Source organism: Pezoporus flaviventris, unplaced genomic scaffold (assembly GCF_033815535.1).
Source record: "Pezoporus flaviventris isolate CSIRO_AGI_PZ_B2104156 unplaced genomic scaffold, CSIRO_AGI_Pfla_v1 ptg000005l, whole genome shotgun sequence".
In the NCBI taxonomy this organism is placed as follows: domain Eukaryota; kingdom Metazoa; phylum Chordata; class Aves; order Psittaciformes; family Psittacidae; genus Pezoporus; species Pezoporus flaviventris.
The window spans coordinates 12,514,986-12,527,422 of NW_026892553.1; the positions used below are offsets into that span (position 1 = coordinate 12,514,986).

Here is a 12,437-nt window from a genome sequence, read left to right on the forward strand (position 1 = left end):
CTAATCCCCTATTGGTTTCGTCCTAGGACATGCTGGGTTTGCTGTAGGAAAGACAAACTGGGGTGGGGTCTCTTTGGGTTTCTCAAAATCTGTATGGGACTGCTGCTGTACCATTTGTATCTGCAAATAGTACCATGAGAGTAATTGCCTAAGCAAAAAAGCAACGTGCATACTGAAAATGCTAATAACAATGTATAGGGGCCTCATGAAGAAAAATGTGGGTGGTAATGAAAATCTATTTGTCTCTAAGCACAGATATATTTTGGGTTATAATAAGCCTCTCCAATTTGAGATGAGGCTGTGAAGCACCATTTTATTTGAGATGAGGTACCCACCCTACTGGCTGTGTATGAAAATGAGATTCTGCCACAAGCCACCTTTATTCACAGATATTTTCTCTCTTCTCTTGTTCTAACATCCATAATGTTAAACAATTTATGTCATACTTTTTCAGTACATCATCAGCTGTCAGTGTGGCAAGTAGCACTCAGCCTGGAGTACACAGCAGCAGGGATTGAGAAAACTTTGTGAGAGCAAGTAAACAGGAAGAAAGCAGAGCCACTGGGAAAGGACACAAAAAAAGGACAGCAGGACTTCATAGAGAATGTGTTAGAAATGGGCTGGAGGTGAGTAGAATCAGGAAATATAAGTAGTTTGCAAACAGAAAATGATTTGCTGATAGGAACCCGATTTTCAGAACTATCTTCAATGTCTAAACTTCAGGTACCTGTCTGTAGCTTTCAGGCCTGCTATGCTTATCTTAGGACATTTGAGAGAGTGCTCTACAGTTAAACTGCGCTGCTGCTCATGACCTTAATTCTGGTATAAAACATCCTGCTTAGGTGGGCTGGGCCAATTGCTTCCCTTGATTTTTAAGTTTTCACATCTGTAAAACAATGCAGTCATGCTTCACGCAGATGTTTACAAGCATTCATTGGTAATATTAGTGGAGTGCTATAAGTACAAAGATGGACTTCATACCCCACCTATCCATACAGATAACCATTTCTTTAAGTAGAGAGATAAAGTGACAACTGCTATCTCAATACTAACAAGGGACATTACCAGCCACCCTGCAGGCAGATGCCTGCCCCTGCCTGAACTGGATTAGACTCCATCTTTTGGGCATGATTTTCATAAAGAACACAACACGTAGCAATCAGTGCATGCACCTAGGAGCAAGTAGGAGTCAATATATGTTATGCTCCTGCATCATGAATGTCCTGTTCCTGCATAATGTCCTGCTCTTCACCTGTGCTCTGGCTTCCCTGAAGAGCAGTGGTTTAAATCTGATGTTAACTCATTAGCCCATTAGCAGGAACGTGCCACCTTTCCCATGCTACAGACGGCGGCACTGGTTGATTATTTTGCAAATGCAAAGCCAGCTTCTTTTGGTGTTATCCCTAACTCAACTGAACACCAGAGCCTGAGGTTAAGGGTGGGGAGGGTGAGGAGGGTGTAAGGGAAGGGGAGCACAGAGTAGTTTATAGGGAAAGTAACCTGCTGAAAGCGGAGGAAAAGGAAAGAGTAAGTGAAGAACACCCTAACCTGGTGGGTGGACTAGATGGCCTAGCACCAATCTTCTGTCTCCATTTTGTACAGTTTTATGAGCCTCAAAGCAGCAAAAAAAGGAAAGAGCTACAGGATCCATTAGTGGGGTGTCAAGGAGACAGGTGCAGGATCAAGCCTCAGAGAGCTCAGCTTCAAGCAGCACAATAGCTCCCTAAGGACGTGCGGGCCAGAGGCACATAAAGGTTGGTGCTGAGCCAAGTGGATAGCAAAGAATTAAGTGTCCAGCACCCACCACCAGCCTACTCCGGGTGAGCCATGCTTTGTGCTCTGGGCTGGGGCAGCACAGCATCTGGCAGGGATGTCTCCCAGACAGGGAGACTTTGTCGGATTTCCTTCCTTTAGAGGAGATAGGGAAGGAACCTAATATTCCCTTGCGTGGGATGAACTCTTCCTTGTCTTTCTCCACTTCATGGCACTGTAGGCGGATGAATGCGGGAACCTCTTCCCTCAGGTGTTGGCACTGACAGAGGGATGGGGAGAGCCCAGGCAGCCCCTCTGGGAAAGCGCATCGCCTCTTCTCGCTGCCCTGTGCCCCTTCCAGCCCTCCCTCCGGCAGCCCCGCGCTCCCGCTTCCCCGCCAGCCCTCTCCCCTCCGGGGGGCCCTCTCCCCCGTCTGCCCCGCACGGCGGCCGCCGTCCTCTATCAGCCCAGCGGCAGGCCCGGTGCCACCGAGCCGCCCGACCCCTCACCCGGCCTCTCGCCCCTGACCGAGGCGCCTCTGCCGCCTTTCGGATCCCGGCCCCGAGGCTCCCGCACCGCCCGCCTTGCCCGGCCCTGGGCAGGACCCCGACCGCATCCCCTCGCACGGCCGCCTGCCTCCGGCTCAGTTGCCGCCCCTCCCCCGGCGGCAGACAGGCGCACGCACCGCGCTCTCTCACTCACACACACACACACCACCGGAGCGATGCAGCTTTAAAGGGGCCAGCTGCAGCCCGGGGGCCGGCCCACGTGAGGCCGGTGAGCTCCCGCCGACCGCAGCCCCGAGCTCCGCCGCGGCCAGGAGACGCCAGCGCTGGGCGGGCCGGGCCGAGCGGAGCGGAGCGGCTGCCAGCCCGCCTCACGCCAAGTTTGATCGATAACCCCCGCCCGGCCCGGGCGGAGCACCCTCGCCGGCTCCGCTACCCACCATCTTTGGGGGAAGTCCTTGCGCTGGGGGGTGGGGGGGGGCTGCTGGAGACGGGGGGAGAAAGCAATCTCGCAGCCAATGAGCCCTCCCCGGCTGGGGTGAAGACAACAGGAGAGGGATTTGGGGAAGGAAAAAAAAATAAAAGAAAGGAAGGAAGGAGGGGGACCACCCTCCCACTACCTCCGCCAACATCGCCACCACCATTGACACTACTCCGAGTCTCCAGTTGCGCCCATGTCTGTGCCGCCAATTTCATTTTAGGGGCTGAACCGCAGGGGCTGAAGAAAATGGGGCAGAGCGTGCCCCGGACCCTCCTGCTGCTGCTGGCGGGGCTGCTGGGGAAGGCTCTGGCAGGGTTCCCCAACACCATCAGTATCGGTAAGCGCCCGCCGCGGCACCGCGACCCGAGGCTTTCACCCCCCCGCAGCCGAGGAGGGGAAGTTGTGTGGAGGGGAGCGGGGGTGCAGCTCCGGGGCCAGCGCCGCTCCGGCTCCTGCCCGTCGTTGCGAGCGAGAAGCAGGAGCGATGCCCGGGCTGCGGCAGCGGGCGGCCGCGCTGTCCGCTCCCTTCAGAGCGGCGGAGGATGCGGTCCGTGCTCATGCGGAATCGCGCCCTGAAGCAGCGCATCCCGTGTAGCAAACAACGTGAGGGAATCACGGCGCCAGTCTGCAACGGCGTGCCCTGAACCCGGGGCCGGTGGAGCTGTGAGGCTGGGGGCACCCGGGTGGAACGGGGGACTTTCCCCTGCCTCTCCCCCGGAGCAGCGCTCAGCTCTGCCTGTTCTCCACCAGACCGCTTAAAGCCGCACGTTTGCCACGCCACTCGTGTCCTTAGCCCATAACTCTACAGAGACGTTATTTGGGTAGTCTGGGGATAATTTAGGAGCACAGTTCCCCGAGTTGGACTCTTAAATCAGCGTGCGGACATCCTGTGGCAGTGGTCGGGTGTTAAAGATGTGCCTGCAGCTCCCGGTGACTCCGGATCGCTCCGGGGGCACCTGGATGTGGTGTATGGCTTTAAAAGCTTAACTTTGGACTCGGAGTACGTATTTCATGTACGTGCTCTGTCAGAATTATGTGCTCGGGCTCAGCCTGCTCCTGCTAGTTCTTTCATGAGATGTGCGGTATGCAAATGAGACCTATTGCCACTGTTTCTCCTCAAAATTGGTTCTGAAATACCATTTTGTTTTGTTTTGGCTTGTTTTCAATCCTAGGTGGACTTTTCATGAGGAACACTGTTCAGGAGCACAGTGCATTTCGCTTTGCTGTGCAGTTATACAACACAAACCAAAATACCACAGAAAAGCCCTTCCATTTGAACTATCATGTAGATCACTTGGACTCTTCCAACAGTTTTTCAGTGACAAATGCTTGTAAGTAAATACACGCTTTAAAAATATATATATATTTTTTTGTTACTTGCATTCATTTTCTCCCTGATAGCCTGGCTTTCTTGTTCATACAAAATAATGCAACAAATGTGTGTACTGGCATGATGTTTAGTGGACTTGCAGCGTTATATGGTTGAATAATACCTTAGAGAAAGTTCTCTCACCACTTCTTTTCACCCTTTTAGTTTTGTTTTCCAGAGAAACAACCATCTTATTTATATAGCAGCGCTGTTTAGCTGTGATGAATTGCTGCTGAATTAACATCCCTTTTCTGTTGAGGCTACAACCTAGCTGTGTGAAACAGCATGATTTCAAATAAAACCAGCTGTTTAGAAGTGACCTTGAGGGGACATGGTAGAGGGGCTTACTTGCCTCCTCTACCCTGAAATACTGGGTTGTTTTCTTACAGTGAGAGTCCTATTGAAAGCTGAGACAGTTATAAACTGACAAATACTGTTAGAGCTGAGGGGAGAGAAAATGGAACCAGAACGTTTAGCGTTATGAGAAGTAGCTCTGCACAAGCAGTACGTACATATAATTTCAGCCTTTATTAACAGAAGAAGCAAAATAGAACTTTGAGTAGTGTTAATGTGGTGTTAAAATATGAAATCGCTTTCTGAAAGACTGGTACATGTCCTGCATTTAAAAAAGCATTCCTTTAGCAATAGTAATTTTTGAGCATTTGGTGTACTGATGTGTCCAAGTTCACTTTTATACCTGTTTTATGGTAAGCCTTAGAAAATGAATGGAGTCTTCATGTGAAGTAGTTGCATGCCCTTTGCGGTATACAGAGATGTGCCTGTACATCATCTAAAGGGACTCTGAATGCGATGTACTAACTTTGTGTTATGAACAGGAGCCCTGTTTATATACTCACAGTATAAAATGCTCAAAGAGGAAACAGTGTGCTAAAATAATCAAGTATTGGAATACAGAAAACTTGCTTTAAAACAATTTAATGTTTTGAATATCTGCTATTTCTTCATTTTATTTGTTTCTTTGGGGCAGCATATTTCTTATATTCCTGTCCCATGCTGCATAATTGGAAGGCTACACAAGTAGACACTCTATCCTTCTAGGATTTCAGGTATTTTCTGAGAAAGTTGATGGTTACAAAATATTCAACAAGGGAATAACTTGGAAAATTTTGGATTGGTATTCTAACATATCCCCCATGTGACTGGTTCTTGCTAGTGCAGCGTTACACTTTTTAAAGGGCTTTGAATTAGGACCTTTAAAACTTTTGCAGGGGGGTTAATTATATAATATCCAATAAAAATATTTGGTAAAGTGGAAAAATGGTAAATAAAAGCATGTCTGTACTTTGCATCTTATTTTACTAATCCTATCCGGCCCCAACAGCTCTTACAACAAATATCAGACTATTAATCCGTTATCAGTGTAATCCCTTCAAGAGGCTGTATCTCAAACATAGTTTCCTAAGTATCAATTATATGGATTTAAACTAAATACATTAAACTGCTTGGGTGATTAATTATTAATTGTTTTTTAAAAGTTCTAGCAGCCCTGCTTCTCAGATCCCCCCAGACAAGTGAACCACATACTCCTTCAGAAGTGATGTATTATTCGGTCATCATGCTTCTCATCTGACGCCTAATAATTTTTGTCATTGCTTAGGAAAAGCTGTGGCAATGAGCTGGTTTTCTGTAGCATAGGCCTGTACGTTCCAATACATGTTACCAGTGTAGTAAAATTGGGAAAACTTAAATCTCTGGAGAAACCATAGACCAGAGAACACCAACCTACAGTAACCTATTTAAAAATAGAAGACTTGAAAAAAGAAACGGAAGAAAATAAAAAGGTGACCTTCTCTATAGCTGTGTCAACCATCTGGTAATACTGGTGGTAGGGAAAGAATGCGGTGAGTCCAAGTCACCAGTCATCTACGTCTCAGTAGCTCAATATAAATAATATAAAAAGAAAAATAGAACAGTTGCTCTTTTTGGACCTGAAGCAATTATCTTTGAAAGTCAGAACGCTCCTACATATCAATGCATTATAGTGAGCTAATAGCTCCTCACACTACCTGGCTAACATGTAGAACATTGCGGCCTAAGTACCCTTAATCACATCCTCACTTCCCAGTGGAGTGGCAGATAATTTCAGGGTGCTGCCATAGCCATGAAGGAATTATTCGCACAACATTTTTACTTCTCTTAGAGATAAGCATATATTTTCTCCAGAGCTGTCACACAGCCGTTTGATCAATATTTGCAATTGGCAGAGATCCATAGGAGAGGAACCTGCAGTGACTCTTGACTGCCTTCGCTGGAAAAGGGAGGCTGTGACTGACTGTGGAGCTGAAGGAAAATTGGAGAAATTGTAGCATGTGTAGCTTGAGCCTAGGGCCTGTACTGATCAGTATCCATAAAATAATACTTTTTATTCTTTGCTTTGATCTATGTGATAGTTGACTGTAGTAAGTGTTCATGTGTGCAGGAATTGGGGGGGGGCTCTGCTCAGGAGAGACTTATGTTCTTACCATACAGCTGCATATCCCTGTTGGTGCAATCTGGTGCATTCCAGAGGCAGGAGGAAAAAAAAAGTCTCTTGTGAAGTATCCTCATGAGCCAGAGATAAAAAGCCCACCTTAGGCAGGTCTGATTTGGCAATATCCCAGCATGGGAACAAACTTGTTTAGAAGCAAAAGAAAATTCCTGCCCTAAGCCCCTCCCTCTCATTCCTTTTTCAGTTAAATTATGCATAATTTGATTTATGTACACGTATTCCCTGCTTCACTGCTACATGGAGCCTCTCTCTGTGTATTTCATTTACAAACATGCCCACAGTATTCATCCACTCTGTATTTATCTTCCTACCTATTTATTTAGCTGTACAATATCTTAACAGAGAGAAAATACAAGCACAGATGGAAATTCCGATGTATTTAAATGTGAATTGAAGTTTATCAGTGGGCTCAGGGAGGGAGGGGATTTATTACATCTTTGAAAATATAAAGCTTTTTGCCACAAGGGAAGAAAAACAGAAAGGAAAAAAGTTAGCTTGACTTGTGAATGAATAAAATCAAGTAAAACGTGGATGTTATTTTTTCTTCAAGAAAGCTCGTGTAGGGAGGGAGATGGCTTTTTCGAAATAATATGACTATAACAACTCAAATGTATAAATTCATCACTGGAGCACCTCTTACGTTGTTCTTATAACCTCTGATAAAGGATGTTATTGTTAATGTTGACTTATGCATGCAGTTCTGCAGATCAAATTCCCTCGAAATAACCCACGTATGTCTTTCTGCTCTGCACTTGTAGTGCACTATACTAACACTGCTCTAGCCTCTGCAGTGTCAGCTCATTAGCACACAGATCTCATATTCCCTCTCTGCACTGTCATTGCAAAAAATTGCTGTTGTACACCTTTAGAGCCAACAAACGTGCACTTGTGATATGTACAGTTTTCAAGAAATATGTAGGAAAGTCAACCTTCTATGCAGTCCTGCTGGAATTTCTCAAAATAAAGCGTTAGTTTTCATTAAAATCTGTTGATCATGTAATGATAGTGGTGGGATGTGTATGGGTGAACAGGGGCTGTGATTGCAGAATCTAATTAATCTACAGGCAGATTCCCTCTCTCAGCTAACCTATCAGCTGCAAATTCTTGTCCTGGCAATTTTTCTGAGTCATTTCTCATGTATCTTCTGAACCCAGAAGGCTTTTTGTGTTTTACCAAATGATGATATGTAGTGTTTTTTTCCACAGGCACTCGTTCTTTAAGAAACAAAAAGAGAAGGTAGAATGATGCGCTTACTTTAAGTTGCTAAAATCTTGTAAGTGCATGCTTTTAAAGAGGTCTGACTTCAGACTTTGTTAGGAAATTTTTCTTTAGCATCCTTGCAGTCCTTGTGTTTAATCTTTGAAATACAACTTAGAAGGTTTTAGTAGAAAAAGTGCCTGTTTGTTGTTTGAGAGCATTGCAGAGAATGATACCGCAGGGCTAGTAGCAGGCAATTTTTTTCCTGTTTAACTGTATTACTCCCTTTTTCAAAGCACAGGTGTGCATATATAAATAAATATATACGTATGAATACTTACTCGCACATGTGCACACACACACACACTTTTTCTTTACTCAGCATTTATTTTTGCTAGTGGGCAGATACTTGCTTCCCTTGCATCTGTATGCTCTTTGGCCAGCTGGCAAAGGACACAGCTGCTGAAAGTGGTCAGCTCCCTTCTGCCAAAAGCATAAGCATGTCTCGCTAGAGTCTTGCCAAGTTTTGGCCATGTACCGGTGGTTTTGTGTGGGTAGAGACCGTAGGGTAGATGCCTCACTCTCATGATAAGGAATGCACTGTGGTTTCTCCAAGCATCCTGTGGTAGAACACCTGGAAATGTGCTTTCTGCACAAACCATTACAGATTCCTGAAAATGCCTTCTATGTTGCAGAACGTGCTCAAGTATTGTGTGTTACTCCTGTATGACAAAGAGAATCAGCAGGCTTCAGTTTAGGAGTCAAAGCTTTTGCAGTATTGGGCTAGGTCGAAAAGTGAAGGGTGTGTTTCAACTTAAGTTTCTTTGCACTTCATGGTAGAGGAGATGATTTATCATTAAACTGAATGTGATCTTTCTGTTAGCAGAAAGCCCCATACAGCTTTCAAGTATGTTTTATTATTTCTTAATGTTAAAATAAGCTGGCTCTTCTTGCTCTCCACCTTTGCTGTATGCATAGCATTTACATACCACTTAGATGTTAGGGTTCCATTTAACTCACATTGTAGAGGAAAAAAAATCTTGGACACTTCTGTGAGAAACTTTGAATTCACCAAATGAATGAAGAATTAGGCATGATGAAGAGCGCCATTCACTTGTTCAGTTTCAGGGAAATTTTGTGCAGATGTATAGGTGAAATTGTTCATTTTTCCAATAGAACACGGGGCCTGGGGATCCATGAGACTATTGGCATGAGTTGGAGAGCTACTGATTAACTACACGTTCCAATAAAATGTGTAGCAGCTGTAGTTTATCTCTGGGAGGAAATGGAGATACCATGATGGGAAACAAGCCTGTTACAGTAGCTTTTAACAACAACAAAACCCCACAGTTTTGTTGAAGGCTGACTTGGGATCTTGTCCAAGAGCCACAGAGAACAGTGGGTTTCTTTCCTCTGGGTTCGTGGTGTTCAGTGTCTGGGAGGTGGGAGGCCTTCCTACTGCAAGTGTAGGACTGTTACGCAAGAAGGTGTGAAATGAGGGAGCTGATACATCTTTAATAGATTCTTTATTTTTGCAATCCAGCGATTTAACATTTTTCCATTTAAAGTACATATTTTGTCATTACTGATTTTGGAATGCTAATTTTGATTTAGTCAGGCGTCCTTAAAATGCTTTAGAATATGTTATTTTTAAAGCAGTAACAGTTTGGTTTCGTAGTTCAGTTGCAAACCAAGCCAAACCATATAATGAAAAAGTCGTGTTCCTTTATTGTGATTAAGATGTTTATGTTGAATTTGTATTTGGCATTTAAGTTACAGCCTAAGATCAGTACTTTCTATGCTGCTGTGAAGTACAAATCACTGGAAGACCATGGCTCCATTTTTAAGAGAACTCAAAAGGCAGCCAAAATCTCTGTGCCTATTGTCATGAGTTCTGCTATCCAGGGTCTTTTACCTCCACTGGAATAATATGGCAGTCTAAAAATAGAAATATAAAAATGGTTGATCTAGATCTAACCGGTGTCTGTGAAACTGTGATGATCACCAGTGAAACTGTTTCCAGATTTCATCTGCGGGGATTCTTTTTCTTCTAAATGTGTGTGTTACGTTTCCTGTCAGAGGCAGAGACGTGCTTCCGTATGTTGTATCACCTGCTTTATGTTATTGTTGATCTCCAGAATATCAGATGCCCTAGAAACCTCAAACTTGAAACAAACTTGAAGCTTTTCATGTGCAGTCACCTGATGGAAGGCTCCAAAGTAGGCACTCACATTTGGCTGTTTGTAGTCATTGTAGTGTGCGTACTAGTATTATCACATAGCTTCACAGTGTGTGCTCTGGCCTGACCGTATCGAGGAGTTTGCCGATATTTGTGTAGTACCAGAAATGCAGAGTTCATTTATCAGTTTGTAGTTATATGTGAAACATCCAGAGGTGCATGCCTTTTAGTTGATCTTAACAATGTAATTATTATAATAATTATAATATATTGTAATAATGCAGTAATAATGTAATTATTAGGGCTAAAACTATCATATGTACACATCAAGAGAGAAACAGGTGATTAGGTTTCTGTGTAAAGAGGAAAAGTGAATGGAGAAACCAATTATGTGAATGAATCCACCTAGCAGTTGTTTATGCATATCCTCCTTGTGGGGTCTGAGGCACTGGATCTCTTTTATCATCTTAACCACTTCTAAAATAGTGAGTTCACCGTGCAGCCTGTACACATACACTGCGCAGGAGGCACAGAAACCCTTATGCATGAGGATCAACCTGCAGGGATGCTGTGCTGCGGATAACTTGCCCAGACACTTGCAGAAAGGGTGAATTGCTTTCCTAGAGGTGGATGATAGCTCAGGTGAGGACTTTTCTGCTGTAATGGAGTGGCCTATCTGATCACTAGGATGTAATTACTTTGCTAGACTGAATGTTTCAGATATGCTGAAAGTTTTCTGTTTGTTTGCTGGTTTTGGTTTGTTTGTTTTTTTTCAAACACAATTTACAAAGTATTCCCTTTGAGACCACTTGTAAGTTACATGATTGCCTTTGGATGTTTGGTCCTGCCCTTGTGTTGGGATTGTATTTGCTGGAGTTTATTCAAAGGTGGTGTTTGAAATTTTGATAAAGAATTAGAATACAAATGCAGGGCTGCATGGTTACTTCACTGTCTTGAATCCTCTCCAATAAAAAAACCTGTCTTTAATAAGATATGCAGGTATCTGGGAGAAGTACATACGCTCTGATGGTACACAGTCCATGTGTACTTACTTCATTCCATGTATACTTCATTATTTTCCCAGCTCTTTCTCCTGGACTTAAGTATGAAACGGTGCTTGCTGGTTTCACCATCAGTAGTTTTATTTATATGCAAACAAGCATTTGGGCCCAGCCCATGTGGTAAAGGGATTGAACATGGGCAATTGTAGAGTTTTCTGGTGGCTCTTGGCATGATTTGGAGTAAGTCAGTTTGTACTTTTGGTAGTGCCATTTTGTTATCTCTCGTACAAGGGTAATACAAATTTACCCTTATCAGACAGTATTGCGGGGCTGTTTGCAATGAAAAACTTGGAGACTTTGGCTAACATCATCTTTTTCATTTTACCGATCACTTCTTCCACTTCCCTTCCTAAAACAACAACAAAAAAAAGCCAAAACCAAACCCAAAAGCTAAACAACCCCCCACCAAAACCCAGCTTACTCTTCATGCTTCTGAAAAATAAATTGAAATTAGCACTTGCTAATTAACTGTCCTTGTCAGAAGAAGATGTACATTCCCACTGATGGACCTGGGAGAACATGTGTCACAGCTGTACAGCAACCCCATTTATCACTTGACAAAGGAGAAATTTTCCGCTCTTTACCTGAATAAGCAAAGCTGTGGGAAAGGAAGTAAGTTCATTATTCAAAAGTTCTTTATCTCCTACACATCCTGGATCTTTATTGGAAGTATGGTCCTTACTTCTACAGCACAGGATATGCTCAACTTGCCCACCTGACCCATGCTCGGACTGCTCATTTGAGCCGTAGGAGAAAAAGCTGTCTTGACTAGATGTGGTGGTGCCTGTTCATTTCTCCCAGTGAGGTCTGCAGAGCATGCTGTCATGTAATCAGTACCTCACAGCTGCCAGCTTTTCCAGATGTACAGCACTGCATTTCAGGGCTGGTGCCTTCCAGGATTTCCATGTCTGATACGCATTTCAGAGATCTTAGTCTGAAATAGGTGCTGCAGCCCACTTAGGGACTATGGATTGGGTCTTAGGAATTACAGAGTTGCTGCATCATGACACACATCCCAATTGGTTTCTGTACCCTGCTGTGTATGCTCAAGTCCTTAAAACTTTTTGCTGGTTGTTGTTGTTTGTGTTTTTCTTCTGAGGGGAAGTGCAGGGGGAGAGATGGCTTGGGGAGAATTGGTAATTGATAAGTTTTTTCAGGTGATGAACTGTCCAAGTCCTCTCTAGAAGAAAACATGGCGAGATAATGGTTTTTACTGACTGCAGGGGTTTTGTCTTCAGAGGCTTTACCACTTGTGTCACCAAGTTTGGATTCTAATGAAGTCTGATGGTTGGAAAACTCAAGTTCATGTGCCTTCTTTTTTTCCAGCAGTTAGATGAGAGCTAATTAGAATCCATTGATCTGCAAAGGACTGACCCAGGGTCT

At 44.1% G+C, this 12,437-nt stretch overlaps 1 protein-coding gene across 3 annotated transcripts in view; it reads left to right on the forward strand.

Moving 5' to 3' along the window:
• The first annotated feature begins 2,458 nt into the window (after positions 1-2,458).
• The window catches only part of GRIA3 (glutamate ionotropic receptor AMPA type subunit 3), a 146,310-nt gene continuing 136,331 nt past the window's right edge, over positions 2,459-12,437 (forward strand). For 2 of the 3 annotated variants that reach the window (XM_061446086.1, XM_061446085.1), the window contains exons 1-2: positions 2,461-3,076; positions 3,912-4,070. In XM_061446086.1, coding sequence (XP_061302070.1) covers positions 2,986-3,076; positions 3,912-4,070 — 250 coding nt within the window. In that variant the 5' untranslated portion in view covers positions 2,461-2,985. Of the gene's footprint in view, positions 3,077-3,911; positions 4,071-12,437 lie in introns of all 3 variants that reach the window. The other variant, XR_009741971.1, reaches the window with a different exon arrangement.